General features: G+C 34.8%; 2 protein-coding genes and 1 long non-coding RNA gene across 3 annotated transcripts in view; 2 read left to right on the top strand and 1 right to left on the bottom strand.

The window, feature by feature from the left end:
* Window positions 1-26,037, bottom strand: part of LOC113042956 (contactin-1a-like) — a 551,632-nt gene that overhangs the window by 321,654 nt on the left and 203,941 nt on the right.
* On the top strand, window positions 2,558-4,999 carry LOC113042970 (uncharacterized). The gene is made up of 3 exons (XR_003275638.1): window positions 2,558-2,613; window positions 3,567-3,648; window positions 4,951-4,999. It is a non-coding gene; the product is annotated as an uncharacterized LOC113042970 (long non-coding RNA).
* LOC113042963 (uncharacterized) lies at window positions 23,007-25,880 on the top strand. Its single transcript, XM_026202005.1, has 3 exons — window positions 23,007-23,283; window positions 23,491-23,577; window positions 24,548-25,880. Exons 1-3 carry the CDS (start codon window positions 23,157-23,159, stop codon window positions 25,066-25,068), a joined length of 735 nt encoding a protein of 244 aa, XP_026057790.1. The 5' UTR covers window positions 23,007-23,156; the 3' UTR covers window positions 25,069-25,880.

The following is a 26,037-nucleotide window of genomic DNA, read 5'->3' as shown; positions in this document are numbered from 1 at the left end:
ATGATTTCAGTTAATTAGTAATGCTTTTTTGATTTAAAAAATGTAATTAAAATATTAATTTAAAAAAAAATAATAATGTATTTATTTTTATATTTATTTGACAGAAAAATAAAACTTTTTTTTGTATATTTAGTAGGTCACAAAATATTTGTTTTTTTTAAAACTTGAATAACTGGTTATTAAGTTGTTATTTTTATGATTTAAATTAATTAGGCTCGGTCTTTGGTTACTAAAATGTAACAAATAAGAAAAAAAAAAAAAAGAATTTTGGAAAAAATGTAACTGATTTCAAAGTAACACTTTCCTGATTTCCTGGTGTGTGTCTTCAGGATTTTTCCCATCATTTCCGTGTGCTGTTACCCGCCGGCTTTCACTCCTCTCAGACGGGGATCAGACAGTTCCTGCAGAGCCTCGACCTCGAGCCCAACGGACACCAAGTGGGCAGGAGCACGGTAACGTCGTCTCACACACACACACACACTCTCACACACACTCGTGTCCGGTGATGCTGAGCGCTGTGTGTGTGTCAGGTGTTCCTGCGGGAGCGTCTGCGTCAGCGTCTGCAGGAGCAGCTTCATCAGGAGGTGTTGAGGAGGATCGTGTGTCTCCAGAGGAGCTTCAGGACGCAGCAGGAGAGGAGACGCTTCTGCAGACAGAGACGAGCCGCCACACTCATACAGGTACACCCTCACCTCACCTGGGACACAGATCCCTGCCCTCAGTCGTTGTGCTGCTCATCAGTGTTGTGTGTTTGTGCCGTCAGCGCTGGTGGAGGGCGTGTGTGAGCGGCGCAGACGCTGAGCTCCAGCAGGGGGCGGCGGTGTGTCTGCAGACGGCCTGGAGAGGCTTCAGAGAGCGCCAGCTGTTCCTGCGGCGGAGGAGAGCGGCGCTGATCATCCAGACGTCCTGGAGGAGAGTCCTGCAGACTCGACACTCGGCCGCGCGCCTCATACAGTCCGTCTGGAGGAGCGTCAGACAGAGACGCAGCTTCCTGCAGCAGCGCCGCGCCGCCGTCACACTACAGGCCGCCTGCAGGGGGCAGCGCGAGCGGCTCAGGTCAGTCCACACCAGCATTGCATTAAACACACAAATATGAGTCAGTTCATGCTTTCCCTGGGAGTCAAACCTGTGAACTTCAATCTAACCTTGAATAAATCTCTGCTTGTCATTATTAAACTGACTAATCTAGGATAAATGGACTAATTAAGATTATTTATGATAGCAGTATCTCATAGGTGAACAGTTATTTTTTCAGATTTGAAATATATTTATTTTGATTTTTTCATGTTTTTTTCATTTGAGATTTTTAGAATGACAATATTAAAATTGTTGTACTTTTTTGTATTTATTTAAATTAAATTGCATCTTACTGTAATGATTTATAATAAGGGATGTTACTGAATCATTTATGATTAATGTACAAATTTATGAGCTACTAGTCAATTGGTTTTATAAAAATGTACATAACATGTAATGTATTTTTTTTATATTTAATTAATAATTATAATAATATTTTTATAATATATTTTTAATAGTAATTTAAATGTTTTAAATGGTAATGATTTTTATATATTTTCAATATATTTTTTTATAACATTAAAATTACATTATATGAAATAAAGTTTAAATTATATGAACATATAAATATAGACATGTATATATTTTCAAAATGTTTACCATGTGTTCTGTGTGTATATATATATATATATATATATGTATATATACAAACAAACATTTATTATGCAAACAAAAACTTTTATATTGGATGCGATTTATTTGCGATGAATCTTTGACGGCACTAATAAGCTCACAAATGAACATCTAAACAGGCAAGAAGAACAAGGAGAGAAATAAAATAATGAATACGTTTAGAGCATCTATATTGATGAAGGTGTCATAAATGTGTGTTGTTTACTCCCAAGGTGCCGCTTCTTCGAGAGCAGCGACGTGGAGAGAAAAAGCCTCTGTGAAAACATCACAAACAACACTGTGAGCAGAAGTTTACACGCCCCACAAAACCCAGCCGAAGCCCGAGAGGAGAAAGGAGAAGCTCCCAGAAGCGTGGACGACAGCACGCTGAGGAGCCGCTCCAAACGTGAAAGCAGGAGGGCAGCGGGAGCTCCAGCAGGCCACCTTCAGTTTAGAGCTGCCTCAAAGTGCGCTCGGCTTCAGTGGACGACGTGCTCCCCGCTCAGACCCCGCTCTCCAGACACCTTCCCTCCGAGAGCCACGACGAGAACCCCAGCCTTAAACCTCACTTCTACATCGCAGGACGAGGACAGGCAGCCCGGCCGAACACGCTCTGGAGAACAAGGAGAACCAGGAGTCAGTGGTGGAGATGGAGAAAGCTCTTGCAGAAACCTGACACGATCAACTCAGACGAGAGTCACAGAGAAACCCACGACAGATCGAATGGATTGTGTTCTCCAGATCCTCCTGAGCCTCAAACCATCACGCCGTCGTCTTCCAAACCCCTCCAGCTGGACTCGAGGGACTTCGGTTCGTGAAGCGGTCTCCAGAGCCCCAAGAAGGCAGGTGCAGAAGAAGATTATCGCTCCAGGGCGTCAGCATGAAGGAGAAAGCCTTCTCTCGCAGCCGACTGACCTTCTCCAAGTGAGTCACCTCCGCATCAGCGACTCTTTCCATTTTCAAATGAGAGGCGACCACTGCGTTTTATTCAACATTCAGACAAACATGCAGCGTAGTATCAGCATGAGCCGTTTTTAGTCTAAAATTTAGTTAGCTGTACTACATAAAACAGATCTGAAAGAGGAAGGCAGGACTCTGAATGAGACTCTTCATCCAGCAGGGGGCGCTCATGGGACGGCAGATACAGTGTTTTCTCACTGTAAACAAAGCAGCGCTGCGCTTAATAAACACTACTGTAATATGCATTATACAGAAAACAGGAGAGGAAAAGGAAATAGCATGTAAACTTTTCTAAAGAAAAGCGTTTTCTCTGAGAGATGCATTCATATAAACTCTTGCTCCGACTGGATCTCATCCGATTTGAATCGTCGCATATTTTAATCGATTTTCAACATTTCGGCTTATGTCCCTAGTCCAGATCTTCCTGCAGGACGATGCATTTGTGCTGCAAAATGAGTGCGAATGCACACTGGATGATTTAGAAATATAGGCAAAAGAAGTGAAAATGTCCGTTTTTGGACAAATTTGAGGTTTTCAGAAAACTTTGTTAATTAAGCCCACTTTTTTTTTTTATCTTTACAACACACAAATGCAGGAATTGCACACATGAAATGCAAAATACCTCACATCTCTTTGCAAAATAAAGCACTGCATTCAAACCTCACAAACACGTCTCAAAGCAACCCTTGCATTAGATTAATTCCTGTTAGATTAATGTGGTTAATAATATAGTAAATAGAATTGGAGGGAGATATGCACCATTGCTCTGTGATTTTGCTCATTCGGACTCGTTTTGTATGGTCACATTTGTTTGCACTTGTTTTGATCTTTAGCATCTAATGCAGTGACAATTCAGACGTTGAGGTGTTTTTTGGTTGTGATCATGTGGGTCGATCCGGTCTGCTTTGTGTTTTTAGGTCTGATAAAGACCTGGTGAATCAGGAGCGATCACTGGCGATCCAAAGAGAGGCAGAATTCAGATCGTTTAAACACAGAGAGGTGAGGAACTTTATTTCTTCACTATTTGAAATTGCAGAAACATTTCTTTCTTTTAATTTTTTTTTTAATTCTTCCTTTTAAAATGTATATTAATGTATTTATTTTATTATTTAAAAACAAAAGTTTTTAAGTATGAAAATGCTATTTTAAATACTTTACTAAAATATGGTTACTATAATTATTATTAATTATAATATTATTATATATAAAGCATTATATATAATTATTAATTATTATAACTATTATATAATTTAATAACTATACTATTTTAGTTACTTTACTATAATTGTTTTTAGATTTTTATTTATTTATATTTATAACAAATGTTATCTATATTACTGTATATCTAAATATTTATTTAAATATTATTTTAGTTTTAGAGTAAACTTTTCTAAAACTTAATTACGACAATTAATATGATTGTTATATATTTAATTACTGTACTATAATTTTTATTTGTTACATTTTATTTATATTTTTATTTATAATTAATCCTATGTATTTACTGTATGTCTATTATATATATATTATTTCAAAATAGTTTTTTAGTGTATAAAACTGCATTTTATATATACTTTGCTATAATTAGCATAGTTAGTTATGTTTTAATTACTGTACTATAATTGTATTTTTATTCATATTACATTTTTGTATTTTATATTTACTATTTGTAATAAGCATTGGTTGTATATTTAAATATTATATAATACTTTACTAATTAGCATAGTTATTATAGTATATACTGTAATAAATATATTACTTTAATTACTATACTATGATTTTATTTTAATTTATATTACATTTTATATTTATGTTTGCTGTTGTATATTATTTATTTCTGTTTATCTAAACGTGTGTGTGTGTGTGTGTGTGTGTGTGTGTGTGTGTGTGTGTATTTTATATGTGTGTGTTTTTAGCATTAATCCAGTATTTATTTACTATGATTAGTATAGTTATATACAATAGTTATTATAGATATATTTAAAAAAATTGTTTTATATTACATTTTAATATTTTATATGCATTGTTTTTATTTATAAAATATTAGCTAGATTACTGTACATAATATCTGTAATGTTATATCTATATAGAATATTTTAATTATATTTTTTGTATAAAAACTGATATCACAAATATGCACATTATATTTTCCGGAGATTTGAGAGTGACTACGATCATTTGTTTTCAGCTCAGTTGAACCAAATACGAAATAGATGTGAGATGAGTTTGTGTGATGAGTGTCTGTCTGTAGTTGTGATGTTCACTAAACGTCTGATTTCTGGATTTGTTTCCCGTCTCAAGTCGTCTCAGAAAGAGCAGAAGAGGATCCAGAAGACCATGTCGTCAGGGGGACCTTGGGAAGATGGATTCGCTCAGGAAGTCAATCTCACAGACCGACAGCAGGTCAGATGGGATTCTCTCCTCCTATTGGCCGGATCAAAACACACTCACTGTTTTAGGGTTGCATACTATATGGAAAGAAAAACTGCACATCATATTGCACAGTCGGGCTGCCATGTTAAGAAAAGGGTGTTTAAAAAGAAAGAACTTAAGAAATTACAGTATTTATTTAATTGGTATTTTTTGTCAACCCTGTTACCCAATAGATTCAAGATTCATGATTTTTATTTGTCACATACACAATTATGTAGAGCATATAACCAGCGGTGAATTAAATAATATACAGATATTTTTTATATCGTGGCAGCCATATTCTATCTGCTTTCATTATTAATATTCCTTGTCTTTTTATAAATTATCCATAAGTGCATGAAAATATATTGTCTTGAGTCTCTGGGGGTATATATGTAGCAATAGCCAACAATACATTTTATGAGTCAAAATTATCCATTTTTCTTTTATGCCAAAAATCATTAGGATATTAAGTAAAGAGCATGTTCCTTGAAGATATTTAGTAAATTTACTGCTATAAATAAATCAAACTTAATGTTTGATTAGTAATATACATTGCTAGGAACTTCATCTGAACAACTTTAAAGATGATTTTCTCAATATTTACATTTTTTTGCGTCCTCAGATTCCAGATTTACAAATAGTTGTCCTCCTATAAATATTGTCCTCGCTAACGAACCATACATCAATGGAAAGATTATTTTACTTTATTCAGCTGTGCAAATCTCCATTTATAAAAACCGACTGGCTTTGTGGTCCAGTGTCTCATAATCTTTTAATCCATTTTTAGGGTCAGAGGTAAAATGCGGTTCTGGAGTAAGAGCAAACATGGAGATAAGAAGATGTCCACCAGGGGGCGCTCCGCAGATTCAGAGCTCAACGACGCGAGGAACGGTGTGTCAATTTTCTCTCATTTGTTCCTCATCTCCATATGAGCCTGGTCCAGTTTTGCCAACTTAGCAGTTTTGTTGCTAAAGTTAGCAACTTTTTCTTTCAAAAGCACCTAGCGACAAATTTCGTGTTTTTTGGCAACTTTTGACTCAAGAGACTCGAATTATAAAAAAGGCACACATTTACCATTTAAATTTTACAAAAAGAGGAAAGATGCCTAGCAGCACACACATCCTTTGAATTCAATGAATTTAATAATTGTTCACTTAAGATACACTTTGTTAGTTGCTTGTACTTGTGATTGTTGATCATTTAACATTTACATTTGGCGCTTAAAGTGCATTCAGGCTACACTTTTTTTTGTGTTCCCTGGGACCCACAACCTTTTGCGCTGCTTATGAAATGCTCTATCACTGAGCCACAGTAACAACAGTTCGTACACTATATATATTATTTCAAAATAGTTTTTAGTGTATAAAACTGCATTTTATAATACTTTGCTATAATTAGCATAGTTATGTTTTAATTACTGTACTATAATTGTTTTTATTCATATTACATTTTTGTATTTTATATTTACTATTTGTAATAAGCATTGTTGTATATTTAAATATTATATAATACTTTACTAATTAGCATAGTTATTATAGTTATTATATATATAAACCTGAAAATACAAAATACAATGCGTAATTAAAAATGCAGATAAAATAATCAATACAGTTAAATCCTTCATATTAACACAGCAGATTTTGCCATATTTTAACACACTTTTCTTAGTGTAGCACACAAGAATGTGTAGTTTTACTTATTTATTAGCTAATAAAAAATACTTAAATTTTAATCGTTCAAAATGCGTACGTTTAAAAAAAATTAAAATAGTTATTTACTTTTTAATGTTATATTATGCATTTACATTATTTTATGAACCAATCTAAATTAACATATCTAAAATATATGTTTTGCTGTGATTTGATGTAGTGATGCAATTTCGCGCAGAGACATCGCAACGTCATTGTGCAACTTTTAGCAACAAATCACCCTTCTTTTAGCAACTTCCCCTGAAAATCACCTGGCATCACTGGCCCGGTCTACAATGTTTTCTCTCTCGCAGACTCTCCTCGGGGAAGCCGAGAGCAGGCCGGCCTGTCGGAGCTGGGACGCGACAGCAAGGAGAACCGTGAGCCGATGATGAGCATGATGTCGATGAAGAGGAGACGCAGTGTGAAGATCAGTAGCGTGTCTCTAGAATCGTCCGCCTGGCAAAACGACTCGCTGCACATCCTCACCAGCACTGCAGACTATCGCAGCATGAACGACTTCCTCATGAAGAAGGTGCGTGCGTTTCCTCGTTTATTCCTTTATATCGAAGTCTTTAGGTTTAGTCATGTAAACATGTTCAGAAATTGATTAAATATGTAGTTAACTCATTCAAGAAACTTAGTGTAAAATGTTTACTAAACATTGTGTAATCTGTTGCATTCAGTATGGGTTTTTTCTGGCAATTTACTTAAAAATAGTTTTATTCAACTATTTTATGTTATCTAAAAAATTTTTTGTGCAACTGTAGAATCGCCACTATAGTTAAGAATTAGTTTTACTAATTCATTTCTGTGAAATAGTTTTATGTGACATTTTGCGAAAGAGTAGTTTTATGCAAAAGTTGGCGTTAGAATATTTTTGTACAACTGTAGAATTGTCACCATACTTAACTGAATAGCTTTTCTGCTAAATTGTTTGTGAATCATTATAGCGTAAATTGTACCATAATGGTTTTACAAATAAATGTCTGGGTAAATTGTCGCATTCAGTTTATATATGAATGGTTTTATGAGACTTTCTTTGAAAGAATACTTTTATGCAACAATTTACATAAATGTTTTCCTGCAACTTTTAATGTAACAACTTTACGTTAGAATGATTTTATGTGACTGCTCACTAAAAAGTTTTACGCAACAAATTTACGTTAGAATGATTTTATGTGACTGCTCACTAAAAAGTTTTACGCAACAAATTTACATTAGAATGATTTTATGTGACTGCTCACTAAAAAGTTTTACGCAACAAATTTACGTTAGAATGATTTTATGTGACTGCTCACTAAAAAGTTTTACGCAAGAAATTTACGTTAGAATGATTTTATGTGACTGCTCACTAAATAGTTTTACGTAACAATTTACATTAATTTACAAAGGAATAAATTCTCCAAACTATTGTTTGTAAAAATATTCTTCTGTAAACTGTCACATTTATTTTAAATATGAATATTTTTTGTGAATGCTTATGGAATAATAGTTTTACGCAAAAAAGTTACGTTAGAATGATTTTATGTGACTGCTCACAAAATAGTTTTATGCAACAATTTAGGTTAGAATGTTTTTTTGCAACTATAATTGTTACTACTATTGGGAATTAATTACTTTGTATATTGTTCGTAAAAATATTCTTCCGTAATTTGTCACATTTATTTGAAAAATGAATGTTTTTTTGTGAATGCTTACGAAATAATAGTTTTACGCAAAAAATGTACATAGGAATGTTTTTGTGGGACTACAATTGTAACTACTATTTACTTAAAAGTTTTGCGTATAAATTTTTTAGTAAATTGTCTGTAAAGCCATGTTTGTGTAAACTGTTGCATTAAAATTACCTAAAAAATGGTTTTGTGAGACAATTAACGAAAGGATAGTTTTACCTAATAATTAACATTAAAATGGTAGCCAGTAGAATTGTCACCATGTAATTTTAGAAATGATTATCTGTATAAATTGTTTTTAAAACCATCATTTTGTAAACTTCTCAATTGTTTGCACACTGTAATCTTCCATATCCAGTTTTGCTAAAAATTGTTTTATGTGACAATTTCAGTAAGAAAACATTTAACAAACGTTTTTACAAAAATGGTTTGGTGCAACTAGTGTTGAAATAATATAAATAAGAATAATTTTACAAACAAAAATCTTTGTTTGCCAGTTGCCAGTTGTTGATAGCATGAGAATGAATTTATGCAAGAAAGGTTTTTACAACAATTTTTGTTAGAACAATTTTGCACAGCATTTAATTTTTTTTATATATTAAAGAATGATTTTTATATATTAAAGAAGTATTGTCTCGAGCATGTCACATTCTATTTAGGCAAGAATGGTTTTGCACAACTTATGTAAGAAAAGTTTTATGCAAGGATTTTTAAGAATGATAAAATGTGTTACTAATATTAATCGGCACATTGAACATTAAAAATATTGGTTGGAATATTAAAAAAAATTATCTTTAAATTTTTCGTAAAACCTATCTTGTGTAGCCCGTCACATTCAATTTACGGAAGAATGGTTATGTACGACTAGAATAAAAAAAAAAAATCTGTGTAAATTATTCGTAAAATATTTATTGCATGAAATTGTCACTGTCAGTTTGCACAAGAAAGCTTTTACACAATTTAATAAGAATCGTCACGGTAAAATGTCTTTAATTTAGGCATAATTTGAAATTGGAAGAATCTATGTATTATTAAAAATATAAAAAATCTCTTGACATTTCTTAGATCAGCGATCTAGAAGCAGAAGCCAGTCAGAAGGACACACCTGTGGATGTGGTTTTCAAGAAGGCCCTAAAAGAGTTTCGCCTCAACATCTTCAACTCGTACTCTACTGCTCTGGCCGTGAGTTTCTGAAATACAGAATAATACAGTGACTTCAACGCAGCTTCTAACCTTCAATATCTTGCCCTAAATGTGTCTCACCCTCAGATGGATGATGGCAGGAGCATTCGTTATAAAGATCTCCACGCTCTGTTCGAACACATCTTAGAGAAGAACATGCGTCTGGAGCAGAGAGACTGGAGCGAGTCCCCCGTTAAAGTCTGGGTCAACACCTTCAAAGTCTTCCTCGACGAGTTCATGACGGAGTACAAGCCAATGAATGGAACCATTAGCAAGGTAAAGCGTCTCTCTCTCGCTCCGCAAACAAGCATCGTCCTACAAAACTCTTCTGAGAATTAGTGTTGTTTTTTGTTTTTTTTTCAGGCTCCTAAACCTGAGAGAAAGAAGAGGAGGAAAAAGGAATCGGACACCGTCAGTCATTTAGATCATTATACTTGTGTAAAATGCTTTATGAATTCTATGTTGACTCTATTACATCTTCAGCACTCTGCTGCCCTCTGCAGGTGGAAGAGCACATGGGTCACATCTTTAAATCCACTCAGTACAGCATCCCGACCTACTGCGAGTTCTGTTCCTCTCTCATCTGGATGATGGACAAAGCGTGCGTCTGCAAACGTGCGTTCAGCTCTGTCGTTTTTATATCTCAGCCTGGAAAAGTTTAAATTCTTAATATTGTAATAGATAAAAATGGGACTCGAACAAGAGAAACACTTTGTTCTCTTATTTACATCAGTACTGTAATTCTCACAAAACACATTAAAGTGTGCTTAAAGAAACATTTATTTTCGTGCCAGAATTATTAACATTAACTCAAACTAAAATGAGAACGGAAAATATATTTAATTTTAATTCATTTTAAACTACATTCAATTAAAAAATCTTTAATAACACATTAATAATACTAAAATGATATTGGTTTTGACTCAGTTCAGTCATCATAGTCTGGAGTTTCTCTATCTGTGTCTCTTCTCCATATTTTGATCCGAGTCTTGAGAGCAGCGTAATCACATTTCTTTTTGTAAATTCATCCGTTTTCATCTGGACATGATCGATAATGGACACATTTTCCTGAAACGTGATGCTGGTGCTCCGATCCGCCGTTAACCGTGTGCTTGTTGTTTCTGGTTTTCTTCAGTCTGTCGTTATGCGTGTCACAGGAAGTGCTGTCTGAGGATGACCACCACATGCAGTAAGAAGGTAAGCTTTAAAATACCCTTACTGTGTCTGAGTTTTCTCTCTCTCATATGACGAATGATCATCAGTTGTACAGTCTTTGTGTCTCAAACCTTCATTACAGTCAAAAGCTTCATCGAGACAAACTCTGGTGTGTGCTTCAGAGAGCCTGTAGTAGATGGAAAAGGTTGAAGTTTGAAGTCATTTTTAAGTTTGCAGTTGGATGGTTTAGTAAGCTGTACACTAGGGCTGGGCGATATGGCCAAACATTAATATCTTGGTATTTTTGGCAGATTTATGACTTACTGTACATATATCTTTTACATTTCAATATATCTTTATTTTTCACTCGTGTCAAAATACTATATATGTATACAGTACAGACCAAAAGTTTGGAAACGTTACTATTTTTAATGTTTTTGAAAGAAGTTTCTTCTGTTCATCAAGCCTGCATTTATTTGATCAAAAATACAGAAAAAACAGTAATATTGTGAAATATTATTACAATTTAAAATAATTGTTTTTACATTTATTATACTTTAAATGATCATTTATTTCTGTGATGCAAAGCTGAATTTTTAGGATCATTATCACATGATCCTTTAGAAATCATTCTAATATGATGATTCATTATCAAAGTTGGAAACAGTTCTGCTGCTTAATATTTTTTCAGAACATGTGATACTTTTTTAGGATACTTTGATGAATTAAATAAAAAAAAAGAAGCTATGTTTTTAAAATATAAATATTTAGTAATAACAATATACACTACTGGTCAGTGATTTGGGGTCAGGAATTTTTTCTTTCTTTTTTTTTAAATAAAATCAATACTTTAATTCAGCAAGGATGTGTTAAATTGATAAAAAGTGATAGTAAAGAAAATATATTATTAGAATATATATTATTAGAATTTTTTCTTTTATTTTGAATAAATGCAGGTCTTTTTAACCTTTTATTGATCCAATATATTCGACAGCAGAACTGTTTCCAACCCTCATAATAAATCAGAATATTAGAATGATTTCTAAATGATCATGTGATCGACTGATGTTACATGTGACACTGATGCTGGAGGAATGATGCTGAAAATTCAGCACCGCATCACAGGAATAAATTATTTTTTTTAAATATATTTAAATAGAAAACTATTATTTTAAGTTGTAATAATATTTCACAATATTACAGTTTTTTTCTGTATTTATCAAATAAATGCAGGCTTGATGAACAGAAGAAACTTCTTTAAAAAACATTAAAAATAGTAATGTTTCCAAACTTTTGGTCTGTACTGTATATATATATGTCCAGGTGTTGAAGGTCATTGCTAGGGTGTTGCTATACAGCTGATAGATATTTGATAGGGCTGCACGATTAATCGAATGTGTTTGTCATGCGCATTTTATCAGTGATAAAGGAATTGCATTATAAATATACTTGATTATAATAAAAAATATCATCATAAGAACGCAGATAAACCATATATTGTCGTAGTCGTGTATTTATAAGTCACGTTAAATCAATGAAAGCAGTTAAATCTTCTGTTTGTTCAGCTTCCGCTGTAGGGATTTCCTGGATTGTTTTGCGCGGCGTATTTGCAGTTTTTGCTCGAGAGCGCCATCTGGCCTTCGGATGAAGATTCAGTGCACCCCGTTTAACTGAAAGATATGCATGACGATCACAACATCACTTGCGATTTCACTTTGATTTATCGTGCAGTCATTAGGTGTTCTCTCTCGTATGATAAATGATGTTTCGGTGCATTGACCGGTTGTACGTGAATCATCTCCGTGCTTCAAACTTCATCACAGTTGTCATTTTTTCACGTGCTTCATTTGTGCACAGTCCTGGCCAAACGTTTGGCAGCGACATAAATGTTGCGTTTGGCAAAGTTTGCTGCTTCAGTATGTGTAGAATATTTTTCCACGTTTCTATGCTATACAGAAAAACAATGATAAGCATATTATAAATTGTAAAGGCTTTTATTTTGGCAAAAATATATAATAAATTGTAAAGGCTTTTATTTTGGCAAAAATATATAATGAGTCTGTATTTAGACCATTGGTAATATGTACATATGGCATTATTAGCTTCTGGGCCAATGAGGCTTTTAGCTATTATTTGCAATGCATCTGATCAACCCCACAACAGCTTAAGCAGCAAACTCTGCAAAACCCAAAAGCCACGTTCACTGCCAAACCATTTGGCCATGACTGTATGTCTCTGTGTATGTGTGTGCTCAGTTTGACCCCGAGCTGTCTTCACGGCAGTTTGGAGTAGAGCTGTCTCGTTTAACGAGCGATGAGAGAGCCATCCCGCTGGTGGTGGAGAAGCTGATCAACTACATCGAGATGCACGGTCTGTACACCGAGGGCATCTACAGGAAGTCTGGCTCCACCAATAAGATCAGAGAACTGAAGCAGGGGCTGGACACGGGTGAGCTGCATGTGTTCATCACCACATTCATTCAGGCAGCAGCTCTCTCTGACAGCGACACACGTTTGCTTTCGACGCAGATGCGAACAGCGTGAATCTCGACGACTACAACATCCACGTGATCGCCAGTGTGCTGAAGCAGTGGCTGCGTGACCTTCCCAACCCCCTCATGACCTTTGAACTCTACGAGGAGTTTCTCAGGGCTATGGGTAAGAGCGTGATTCATTAAACGTTTTACGCTTATTTTCATACATTCAGATTCATACACGTCCCCGAAAACACTTGAGTGTTCTTGTCTTTTCAGAAAAACTACAAATCTTGAAAACAATCGTAAAAATGTTAAATCATCGTAAATAGTTTGGAATAAACTCCAGCTTATCTTAAATCCCCATTGGTAAGAATCTATTGGAGAAAATCCCTCACGTATGAGTTTCTATCTTCTGCTAAACACAAAAGCAGATATTATGAAGCATGTTGGTAGCCATTGACTCAGAAGTTATGGAAAAAATATTATGGAAGTCAGTGGCTACCGTCACCTATCCCTTTAAGAAGATTGTTGTGAATTCAAAACTCGTACTATTTCCCATATTTGGGCTGGTTTGCGTGGATGTGATGGAGGTTGTGTTGTGTTTTTGTCTGGTGTAGGTCTGCAGGATAAGCGTGAGGTGGTTCAGGGGGTGTATTCGGTCATCGATCAGCTCAGCCGAACTCATCTGAGCACACTGGAGAGACTCATCTTCCACCTGGTCCGGTGAGACGATACGCCTGCCTCAGCAGATGAAAGCTGTAGTAATGTGAGCATGGTCAAGTTTATGTTGTGTTGTTTCAGGATCTCATTCCAGGAGGAGACCAACCGCATGTCTGCAAACGCTCTGGCCATCGTGTTTGCACCCTGCATACTGCGCTGTCCCGACACCACCGACCCGCTACAGAGCGTCCGCGACATCAGCAAGACCACCGCGTAAGACACGCTACACACCCAACACCATACCAGGGAGGCGGATTTCAGCCATGCAAGAAAAAAAAAAAAAAAATTAAAAAAAAAAAAAAAAAAAAAAAAATATATATATATTTTTTTTTTTTTATTTATTTATTTTTTTAAGATAATTGAAACTTTATATCTTTTCTAACCTCACAATTATGAAGAAACGTCAGAAATAAGAGAGGAGAAAGTATCAATTCCCCTCTATTTTTATTCTGTGGCAGAAAACAATTGTCATACATAAGACTCAGAAAAATCTCATCAGAATTGAGAGAAAAAAAAGGTCCAATGTTGAGAAGGAAACTATACATAAAGTAACAATTGTTATTGAATAAACTCCTTATAAAAATAAAAAAATAAAAAAGTCGACATTACAAATTTGCAATTGAGAATTCTGCAGAATTATTTATTTGTGAGAAGCAAACTCAGAATTCTGATGAAGAAAAAGGTCAAAATTGATTGAAAGGGGAAACTCGTAATTCTGTGAAAACAAAGTTACAATTGTTAGAAATAAACTCCGTAAAACTCAGTGAAAAGTTGTAAGACGTAAACTCAGAATTCCTAAAAAATAAAAGTCAACATTGCAAATAACTAGGAATTCTGAGAAAATTTTTTCAAATATTTTTATTTTATTAAGTGGTAGGGTTTATTTTTTATTTATTTAACCTTTAGTTAACCAGGTAAAATCAGTTGAGAACAAGTTCTCATTTACAACTGCGACCTGGCCAAGATAAGGCAGAAACAGTGTGACAACACAGAGTTACACATAGAAATAAATAAAGTATCCAATCAACAAACCAATCCCTGTACAACATACAAACGTAATGCAAAGAACAATATAATGATGTAGCCTACACATATACACTAAGTAAACCTTAAGAGCTTAAAATTCTACAGGAGCCAGTGAATTCGGCGACGAGTATATAGTGAGGGCCAGCCAATAAGGGAATAAAGATTGCAATGATGAGTAGTGTATGGTGCTTTGGTGACAAAGCACTGTGATAAATTACATCCAGTTTACTTAGTAGAGTTTTAGAGGCTATTTTGTATACAACATCACCAAAATCAAGGATCGGTAACATGGTAAGCTTTACAAGGGCATATTTGCCGGCATAAGTAAAAGAGGCTTTGTTACGATATAAGAAACCGATTCTAGATTTAATTTTCGATTGTAAATAATTAATATGAATCTGAAAATTAAGTTTACTGTCTAATGAGACACCTAAATATTTATAGGAGTCCACTTTTTCTAATTCGGTCCCGTCAAGAGTAGCAAGGATAATCGGATGAACAGCTGTGGGCAGTGTATGATTAAAAAGCATGCATTTAGTCTTATTAGCATTTAAAAGCAGTTGAAGGTCAAGAGAGGCATGTTGTATGGCATTAAAAATATGTGAGAAAAACTCAGAATTCTGCAGAAAAAAATCAGAATTCTGCAGAAAGAAATCTGAATTCTGCAGAAAAAAATCTGAATTCTGCAGAAAAAAATCAGAATTCTGCAGAAAAAAATCAGAATTCTGCAGAAAAAAATCAGAATTCTGCAGAAAAAATTCAGAATTCCAAAATATAAAATCAGAATTGTTGCTTTAAATCTTCCAAATGCCAGATATAAGCTGTGAGAAATTATGAGAAAAATTATTACAATTATAAAAAAAACCTTATATTTCTTTTCCTTGGCTGAAATAAGCTTCCATTATATATTGTGTTCTATTTAACATATTTCTGTAAAACCGTATGCAACGATATATACAAGTAACCCTTATGTTTATTCAGCATGTTCGATTCAGGTGTGAATCGGTGTGTTTTAACTCTCTCTCCTCAGGTGTGTGGAGCTGATCATCTGTGAGCAGATGAGGAAATATAAAGCCCGTCTGAAGGACATCAACACACTGGAGTTTGCTGAGAACAAAGCCAAGAGTCGCCTGACACACATCCGGAGATCCATGGTGAGTGATACGACCCTCTCAGAGCCCAGACTGACCCTTGACCTCATGGCCCTCCCAGTTAAACCCCGCCCCCTTTATCAAGCCCCACTTTCCATCAATGAGCTGCTAACTAAAGTGTCCCGAGAAACACAGAGGCACAAATCCCCTGTTCCCCTTCTACTGACAGCTGTGGAGTATTTTAGTAAAAAGAGGAGCCAACTTGATGATTTTGTCAACCATTCACATTTGATGGTTTGATATATTATTATTATTATTATTATTAATTTTCTTATTTAATGTTACACTGATCTGTAATGTTGATATGTTTATTTTAACCATTCACATTTGACAGCTTAATTTAGTCTATAAATATATATATAAACACTCTATTTATTTTTGTTTATTTAGTTTATTTAATGATAACTGAATTTTTTATTTTTTTAACATCCACATTTAATAGCTTATATTTATACATATTAATATTTACATAAATTATAATGAAATGTACATATATTATAAATGTAACTACTGTGGGTTTATTTTTGTTAATTTAATGTTACATTAATATCTTTAGGCTAATTATGCGATCACATTTTTTATTTTATTTTTTGTTTATTTGTTAAATATTAATTAATTTGTAATGTTTATTTGTTTTTTTAAATATTCACATTTGACAGCTTAAGTTAGGCTATAAAGAAATCTTATTTAATATAAATTATATGTATATTTGTTTTACATTTTATAATTAATCTTATTAATCTTTATCGTATTAATGTTTATAAAAATCTATATTATTTCTAAATCAATATCCCTTTTGACATCTTAATTTAGGTTTCATCTGTAATTAAAAAAAATAATAATAATAAAATATATATATAATTATTTTCTCTTTATTTTTATGTTTAATGTTGATCACTCAAATCAAATCAGGCGAATCAGTGTTTTAAGCTGTATTCAGTCATGTTATATTATGGGATGCTTGGTTGCAAAAATGTTCAAACTTTATATTCTAAAAAAAAAAATAGCTTTCATCAATATGACCTTTGTCTTTTTCCAAGTCTTATTGTGTCCCTCATTCATGGAAAGTGTGACACATCTTCACGTCCCGTTCTGTTTCCGGCCAGACGTTCCTCTAATCCTGTTTTCTCCCCTTCACTCCTTCCCTGTCCTCTTCTCCCATCCTCCTCTTCCAGAAACCAGTACTAATTGCGGTTAGGTTTATTGGCATGTCAAGAAGTGTCCCTGCGGTATGTATCCTCGAGTGCGTGTCCGTCCCAGTGTCAGTGCAGCGTCGTTGGCCATCCGTGTTTATTTGCGCTGTTGAGGACGTTCAGCTAACACACACATGCTGTCGTGTGATTGGTTGTGAGGAGCGGCCTGATGTTTGTCTTGTGTTAACCGCGCATGCAGCGTGCTGCTGTCACTAACACTTCCTCTTCTTTTATTTCTCCTGCATTCGCCTCTCGCTGCGTTATTACACACAGCCAAACGCAGTGAAGAAGGTAAAGCTCAGTGTGTGTGTGTGTGTGTGTGTCTGTCTTTCACCTGTTAAGCTGCAGTCGTGCTAGACTTTGTGTTTTATTCATTCACATGCACACACAAGCCAGAAACAGTCATATGTGTTTTATATAATTCTGACCTTTTATTTAAACAAGTTTACACACACACACACATAATTTTATAATTTTTTACTGTCTATTAGAGTAGACAAATTTAATCTGGCAGTCAAATATGAATTATATTTAAACAACTATTTAAGTATGCGCAACATTTATATATTTTTTGTTTATTTAACTTTACCAACAATGCCTTTCACTTTGATAAAAAAGCTTTAGTTTTTAAGAATGATAAACTCAAATTTTTAACATCTAAAAATTAAGATTACATTATATTTTTTGGTTATGTATTATTTATGGTTTGGTATTTTGGTTTAATCTTAGCTTTACTTATTACCTGTAACGTTAATGTTTTTATTTTAACAATACATTTGTGATCATTAAATTTAGGTTCTAAATATATCTTTAATATAAACACATTTTTATTATTTATATAATTATTTTTTATTATTTTTATATTATTTTGGCGGGTTTATTTAATGTTCTATTGGGAGCTTAATTAAGCTAATTTTGTTATGATTTTTTGTAAAAAAATCACATTTGATATCTGAATTTAGGCTATAATTATAAAAAAAAAAAATTATATCCTGTTTTTATTTTTTGCGGTTTTGTAAAGGTCTCTCTCTTTTAATGCATTTATTTGATTAAAAATATAACAATATTGTAGTAATATGTTAATGTTTTTACTAAATCAACTAAATCTGCCTTGATCAGAATAAACAGATTAAAAAAAAAAAAAAAAAAAAAAAAAAAAAAAAATCCCTACTTGTATGTGTTGCAGTAATTTAATCCAGGTCCAGCATGACTCCAGGTTTACTCATTAAAGACTCGTTTATGTTCTCCAGGGTAAGACACGTTTACGCAAAAGCGGCCTCCACACGCCCTCGCCTCCGCTGAGCCCTCGGGCCGAGAGGGAGGAGCCAGACGAGGAGGGGGCGGAGCCTGGGCTGAGTGAGCAGCAGCAAGCAGCGATGCAGCAGGAGGAGAACGTTTTGACCCAGCAGATAGAAAACCTGCAGAAAGAGAAGTTAGTGAACGCTTTCAGTGTCTTGAGTATCATCTGTGTCCCTGGAGCAGTCAGAAGTCACACGTTATGACATCACGTTTATGGTCTTAATGTCTTTTGTTATGGCTTGGGTTTAGGGAGGAACTGACCTTTGAGATGCTGGCTCTGGATCCCAGAGCGTCCGATGACGAGATGCTGGAGTCGGAAGCATCGATCGGAACGGCAGACAGCTCGGAAAACCTGATGGAGTCGGAAGGTGCCGTGTCCGATCAGTGGGGTAACCACGCTAGTTTGTTTGCAAGAAGTCGTTTTAAAGGGATAGTTCACCCAGAAAGGAAAATCACACATATTTTGGGAATGCCCTATTCTTGTCCCTTACTGCACAAACGTCTTCTTTTTCCAGAAAAGAGCCCCGGTGCGTCGTCAGCGACACGCTGGAGGAAGTCCGAGTCCAAAAGCAGACGTGGTTTACGCCGTCAGCCCGAATCCCTGGACTCGGTGGACTCTGCCGTAGCCTCGCTGTCCTCCGTGTCGTCCACACCTCACTATCGCTTCCGCTCGTCCTCTTCCGGGCCGCTGTTTTCCTCCACCTCTCCAGGGGACCTGCACATCCTCCCCGACCAGGAGGGCTCCGAACGGGCTTCCCTGACCCCTCGATGTGCCTCCAGCTCCGAGAAAACCCCTCCGCGGCCCAGAGGGAACCGAAGCTGTCCTCCGAAGCCCCGCGAGCCGGGAGAAGCCAGCAGCGGCCGGAGACGAGAGCGTGACTTCGGCTCTTCTCAGCCTTTGGTGCTGTACGGGAGTAACGAATTTATGGTGTGACGTCCAACATTAGCCAGAGCTGGTAAAGCAGAAACACCAACGGATGTCCTGAACGAGAAAACGCTTGGAAACCAGCCTCCAAATGCTCGGCTTCCAGTGAACTTAATGTGAGGAAGGTGTTAAAGATGATGGGCTACTGACTGAAGCGGACCTGCTGGACCGGTCTGCTTTCACAACAAGAAGAGCTGAGCAGGGAACGAGGGATTTTTAATGTCCATTTTCATGTTTACAGACCTGAGCCAATGAGAAGTCAAGCCACTTCCACTGACTGCATGCCGTATCGTTTTCACTCTACCATTAAAACCTTTGATAACGTGCTAAATATGTAAAATAATATTATATTATTGACAACGGTGGAACGAATCGTGTAAATAGCTGAGATCCCTGTGCTGCTGGTTGAACCATGTGAAAATAATTTCTCTTCGTGTTGCAGATCGAAAACTAGAGCGCGTGTGTGTGTGTGTGTGTGTGTGTTGTTTCTTATGGGTCTGACAAAAACGCACACGATTTGGGTCTAATTTCATCGCATTTTTGCATAATGCAAACAAATCTTGGTTTTCTATGCGAAATCGGTGAAATCTGACCCGTGCATGTGCTTTAACTCACGTTTTTGGCTTTTTTTTGGTTTCAGGAACACGTTTTCCATTCAGATGAAAAAGAAAAAGGATGATAAGGGATGAAAAGTCAGATCAGATGTGTGTTTTTCTTTAATTTACTCGCCATCCTTTTTTTTTTTTTTTTACATCAGTGTTATGTGCAACCAAATCAGGACTTGAAAATATTGCTTTTTTTATTTTATTTTTTAAGTATATTGTGTTTTACACATGCTGATATTTTATTGTGAATTTCAAGTGTATGAATATTTTCGGTGTTTCTTTGTGCCATCTGGAGTCGCACGTTTAGTTTGCCATAACATCCTTTAAGTTTAAAAACTTGGATTTAATTTAGAGCCGATTCATTATGATTTTAACCCTTTAAACTCTCATTAGTAGATTAACATGCAAAGTTATAGCAGTAAAGTTAATAAAAAACAAGGACATGTAACGGCAAAAAGCTCGAAGCTTAACTATATAGTACGTTTATGTGCAGGGAATGTGTCTCCAGAAGCTGTTTACTCTTTTCGATGTGCTGTTACAGATATCTACGTCTATATCTATGTCATATCAGCCTACTGCAAGAAACCATCACCATGGTGCAATATCACAAGAGACATTAAGCTATGTTTTTATGTTACTGGTGAGTGTACTTGGGTACTGAACTTTAAGTCCACTAAACAGGCAGTAAGAAGGAAACGGTTGTTTGTTGCGTCCTGCATACGTGAATGTAATCACTGTAGCATGCCACACTATTATCAGAGTTTCTATTTTACAGCTACTGTATTTAAGACCACGTTTAAGGCCTGAAACATACTCTGTGCAAAGAAACGCAAAAATGAATGCAGTCCCTAACGTATTTAACATGCATTAAGATGTATGAAGAATATTGTGTGGAAAAGGTCTGTTATCCATTGCTTCTATTGAAACGACTGGATTTCGTCTGTAAAACTGCGCCGTGCATGAGGAAAAGCCACTGGAAGTTTTTACTGTGTCTCCAAAACTCATTAAGTTATGGAGGCCAAATAAAGAAAATAAAATAATAACATGCTTTAGTGAGTCAAATTAAAAAGTTGAAATTGACTTGTACTTAGTAAGAATATTAAGTTGTAATTATGACTTTAAAAGTTGAAATGATTTTATACTGTGCTAATTCATAACTATGAAAGCCGAAATTGTGACTAAATTATGACTTAAAAATGTTAAATCGAAAAAAAGGTCAAAATTATGACTTTAAAATTAATTATGAGATAAAAGTTGAAGTTTATAATATGTCGAAACTGACTTTAAAAGCTGACATACTAAATTGGAATTATAATAAGTCAAAATTGAGATATAAAGAAAAACATATATGTTTTTAATCTCATAATTGACTTAGTATGACAATTTTAACTTAAGATAATAATTTAAAATTATTTTATAACTATGCCTTTTTATGTCATAACATCGACTTGATCATTTGGACTTTTAAAATCATAATTATTCTAACTATGTGATAATTAAGACAGGGTGGAAATGGGCTTCAATAATCGGATGAGTTGCTGTCAATTGTTTACTTGTTAAACCAGATTTAGGTAGTTAGCAATAAACATGATGGCAGGTTAGCAAACGAATCTTAATTCTATTTAAACTGTCACTCCACTGTGAGTTGAACTGAAAAAGAAGAAAAAGCAAAACTGACTGTTATGGTGATTAACTTTTGGTGTGCTCTTCAAAATGCAGACACATAATTCTGCGTCGATTAAAGCGTGTGCGCATGCACTTGTGTAGAGTATGTTTTTCAGCATTTTGAGTAATGTAATATCTTGCATATGATGATTATTTTGTGTTGAATGATCCTGCTCTGTGTGTTTTGATGGACTGACCGTCTCTACAAACAGATTTGTGCTTTTGGAGTTTGTGTTTGTGCTCTTGTGAGCGCAGTTGTAAACAGTGCAATTTGTGTAATATTTCTTTAATGTGTAAATGTAAGGATGTAAAAAAAACAACATAATCATTGTCTTATTAAAAAATAAGAAAATAAAGCTACTGTTGTTTTCCTTAGTCTCCTGAGAGAGAGAAAGGGAGGGTGGAAACCTATGCTTTCTATAAAAACAGAGAATTAAGTTAAATCTAGAATTAAGAAATTAGAATAAATTCTAATCAATCTGAGAATAAAATAAAAATATAAACTTGAAATTACAAGAATAATGTCAACTTATTTTTAAGTCCAAAATATGAAAATGGAAATATTTTAATAAAGTTGAAATTATGAGAATAGTCAAAATATTTTGACAGTCAAAATTATTATAATAAGGTTGCAATGTTTTGAGAATAAAGTCATGATATTTTGAGAATCGAGTTGAAATTACAAGAATAATGTCCAAATATTTTTCACAAAGTAAAAATGTTTTGAGAATAAAGTCGAAATTAAGAGAATAAATTCAAAATATTATGAAAATAAAGTCACAATGTTTTGAAAATTAAGTCAAAATATTTCGAGAAGAATTAATATTAGTAGAATAAAGTTTATTTATATAGCACATTTTATACACAATGGTAATTCAAAGTGCTTTACATAAAAGTAAAAATAGTCATTGAAAAAAAAAAAATAGGAATTATGAGAATAAAGTCGAAATATTTTGGAAACAAAGTCGTAATATTTTGAGAATAAAGTCGAAATTAACAACAATATAGAATAAATAGTTTGGAATTAAAATCTAAATGAGAATAAATTCGAAATATTTTGGAAACAAATTCGAAATATTTTGAGAATAAAGTGGAAATATTTTGGAAACAAAGTATAAATATATTGAGAATAAATCAAGTCAAAATTATGAGAAATGCGTTACAAGTGTTCAAAGTCACGGTACTGTAAGAGTTAACAGAGAACTGTGTCATAACATAAACATTAGACAGGGTTTTGTTGCCATGGTGACTGTTTTGTAACGGGCGTGGGCTGTGATTTGACTCATCATTGACATTCAGCTGAGGAGAAACGAAACCGATCTGACGGCAGCATGAGAGAAACCGAACGCGAGAAATCAGCCGGGAATCACCTGAAGCGCTCCCTGATCGAGCTGATCATGTGTTTGATGAGGCCGATCGCGCGAATGTTCCCGTGGCTCTTCCGGTGGATCTCGAGCGGTGAGTCCTCGCGTGTTTCGCTGACTAGCCGCTAACTGAACTGCCTCGAGCTCACAGCTTCCGCGTGCTAAAGCTTCCCACACACTCGGGTCTGTGCTAGCTGTGTGCTGGGATCGAGTGAGCTCTGGAGAGTGTTTAGATACGTCTCTTCAAGGGTACTTCTACAGTCTCTGGTGTTTAGTGAGCTTGTGCTTGTGTTTTGAACAGGTAACGTTACCGGTGACGTTAACGTCATGATACGCGACGATGACGAAGAGACGCCCGTGTTCTTTGATCTGGAGACCACCGGACTCGGTAATGATAACTCTTTTCTAAACTCTTGTTAAATATACTAAACAGATATTTTGATCTATTGAGCTTTTTATAATGAACACAACTAGAGAGATCCATCTCTATAATGTAACATGCCCGTCTTAAATCTATTGTTAATTATGTATGAATTGATTAATTCCTTAATTAATTCCGTTATAATTTATATAATTCATTCATATTTTATAAATATATATTTTATTGTACAAATGAGTTAGGAAAACATTTTAGATATTATAATGTCAATACTAAATTTGAAAATACAATGTAATTCTACACTAAAATATATTTTATATATTAAAAAGTCACCAAAATGCTACATTAAAAATGTTAACTATAACTGAAAGATGTAAAAAAAAAAAAGGTAAAATAATGCACGAAAATCTGCAGTAAAATATATAAAAATGGCTATGATATAGTCACCAAAATAAATATAATTATATAATAAAAAAATTTATATAATTAAAAACCTAATGTAATTTCATACTAAAAGTTATTTTTTTAACAAAATGCTGCATTAAAATATATTGTATAATGGATACTATAAGTAAAAAAAAAAAAAAATTATATATAATTATAACCAGTAATTTCACATAACTTTTTAATATGCAAAATATATATTTTTTTAAATGCTGCATTACCTGTTGGGTAATGGATACTATTAGTAAATATATATATATATATATAAAAACACATTGCATGTAATTGTACAGTAAAATAGTGTGTGTATATATATATATATATATATATATATATATATATATTGCAGCATTTAAAATTTGTTGGATAATGGATACTATTAGTATATATATATACACACACACATAATTGTAACACATTGGATTTAATTGTACAGTAATGTATTGTCTATATATTTTAAAATATGGTCACCAAAAACCCCAAATGTAAGTATAAAGCTCATGTACACTTACCTGCTCTTGTCTCTGCTCATCAGACACGTCTGCGTGTGATATCGTGCAGCTGTCGGCCGTCAGCGGGCACCGGGTGTTTAACGTGTATCTGCAGCCGCGCTGCTCCATCACAGACGGGGCGTCCCGAGTCACAGGGCTGACTGTAGAGGGCTCCCGTCTGCTCCTCAGACGCCGTCCCGTGCCCACCGTCCCTCACAGACGGGCTCTGAGCGACTTCATCTGCTTCCTCAAGACCTTCCCCAAGCCCTTTCTGGTGGGACACAACAGCAGGCGCTTCGACTGGCCCATCGTGACCCGCGTCCTGGCCCAGTTTGACCTGCTGGAGGACTTCCAGAGCGTGGTGTCCGGATGCGTGGACACACTGACGCTCAGCAGAGAGATGTTCCAGCTGCCCAGATACACGCAGCAGTTCCTGGTCCAGCACTTTCTGCAGGAGTCTTACGGGGCTCACGACGCGGCTGAAGACGTGCGGACGCTGCAGGAGCTCTACAGAGTCTGGAGACCCAGCCCGGAGCTCGTGAGGAAGCACAAGACCGGCCTGTGATGTGTGTGTGATCAACGGTTATCAAGCTGCACTCGAATCAAGCTCTCAGAAAGAGTTTACACGTACAGTCAGAACAAAAACCATTCAGACACCAGATATACGTTTGGATATTATTACTTTTTTAGTTATAGTGGGTGCAGGACACCATTTTGCTATAATTGCATACATAAACTATAAAGTCTATAAATAATTAATTCTATAAACTCAGACACTTTGACCTGAGTGTTTTTCTTTAAGATTTTTACACCACAGACTGAAGAAAATTAAGCATTACTTGGAGTTCTCATATTTTATTAGCATTTTATAAACCGTAGAAAATAATTTGTGAAAAATTGTCTGAATCGTTTTTGGTTTGACTATATATAGTGCCTTATTGGATGCAATTATTTTACAATGAAAACATTTATTTTTCTTCTTTTGGGCGGATGCACGCAGCTATCCATAACGGTTAATATCAATTTCATTTATTTAATTTTTTAATGAAGATCTCAGAAAAGTATTGAATATGCAGCGGTGCGATGTGTGGGGTTTTTTGTGTGTGCAATGTTTACATTATTTTCTGAGTTCACTGAAAAAGCCATCTGTAAATTATGGCACAATATTATTTTGTAAAAAGAAGCAATTGTAATATTTTTTAAGAAGTGTCATGTTTCGTTTTACTCTAAAATCAGGTTTTGGTTGTCAGAGCCGGTTTTGCTTCCCTCTCAGGTGGCAGAATCAATATATGAAGCTCATTTCATTTCTACAGTTACATACTGACATTATGCACTCATTAACTGGAACCATTAAATATTAGCCATGTTTTTAACGCCTGTCTGTTGTATTTATTTTGTGAGATACAGTTGCATTTGTTTTGGACTGTTACTTAAACTGCATCAAATATAAACACAATTTTTTTAATATATTTAAAGTAAAATATATGTACCCTACTTAAGATAAAATGTATCGTCAACAAAATGTTAAATTACA

Source organism: Carassius auratus, chromosome 25 (assembly GCF_003368295.1).
Source record: "Carassius auratus strain Wakin chromosome 25, ASM336829v1, whole genome shotgun sequence".
NCBI classification, from domain to species: domain Eukaryota; kingdom Metazoa; phylum Chordata; class Actinopteri; order Cypriniformes; family Cyprinidae; genus Carassius; species Carassius auratus.
Note: the sequence above shows the minus strand (reverse complement) of the source record. Positions and strands in the feature narration are given on the sequence as shown.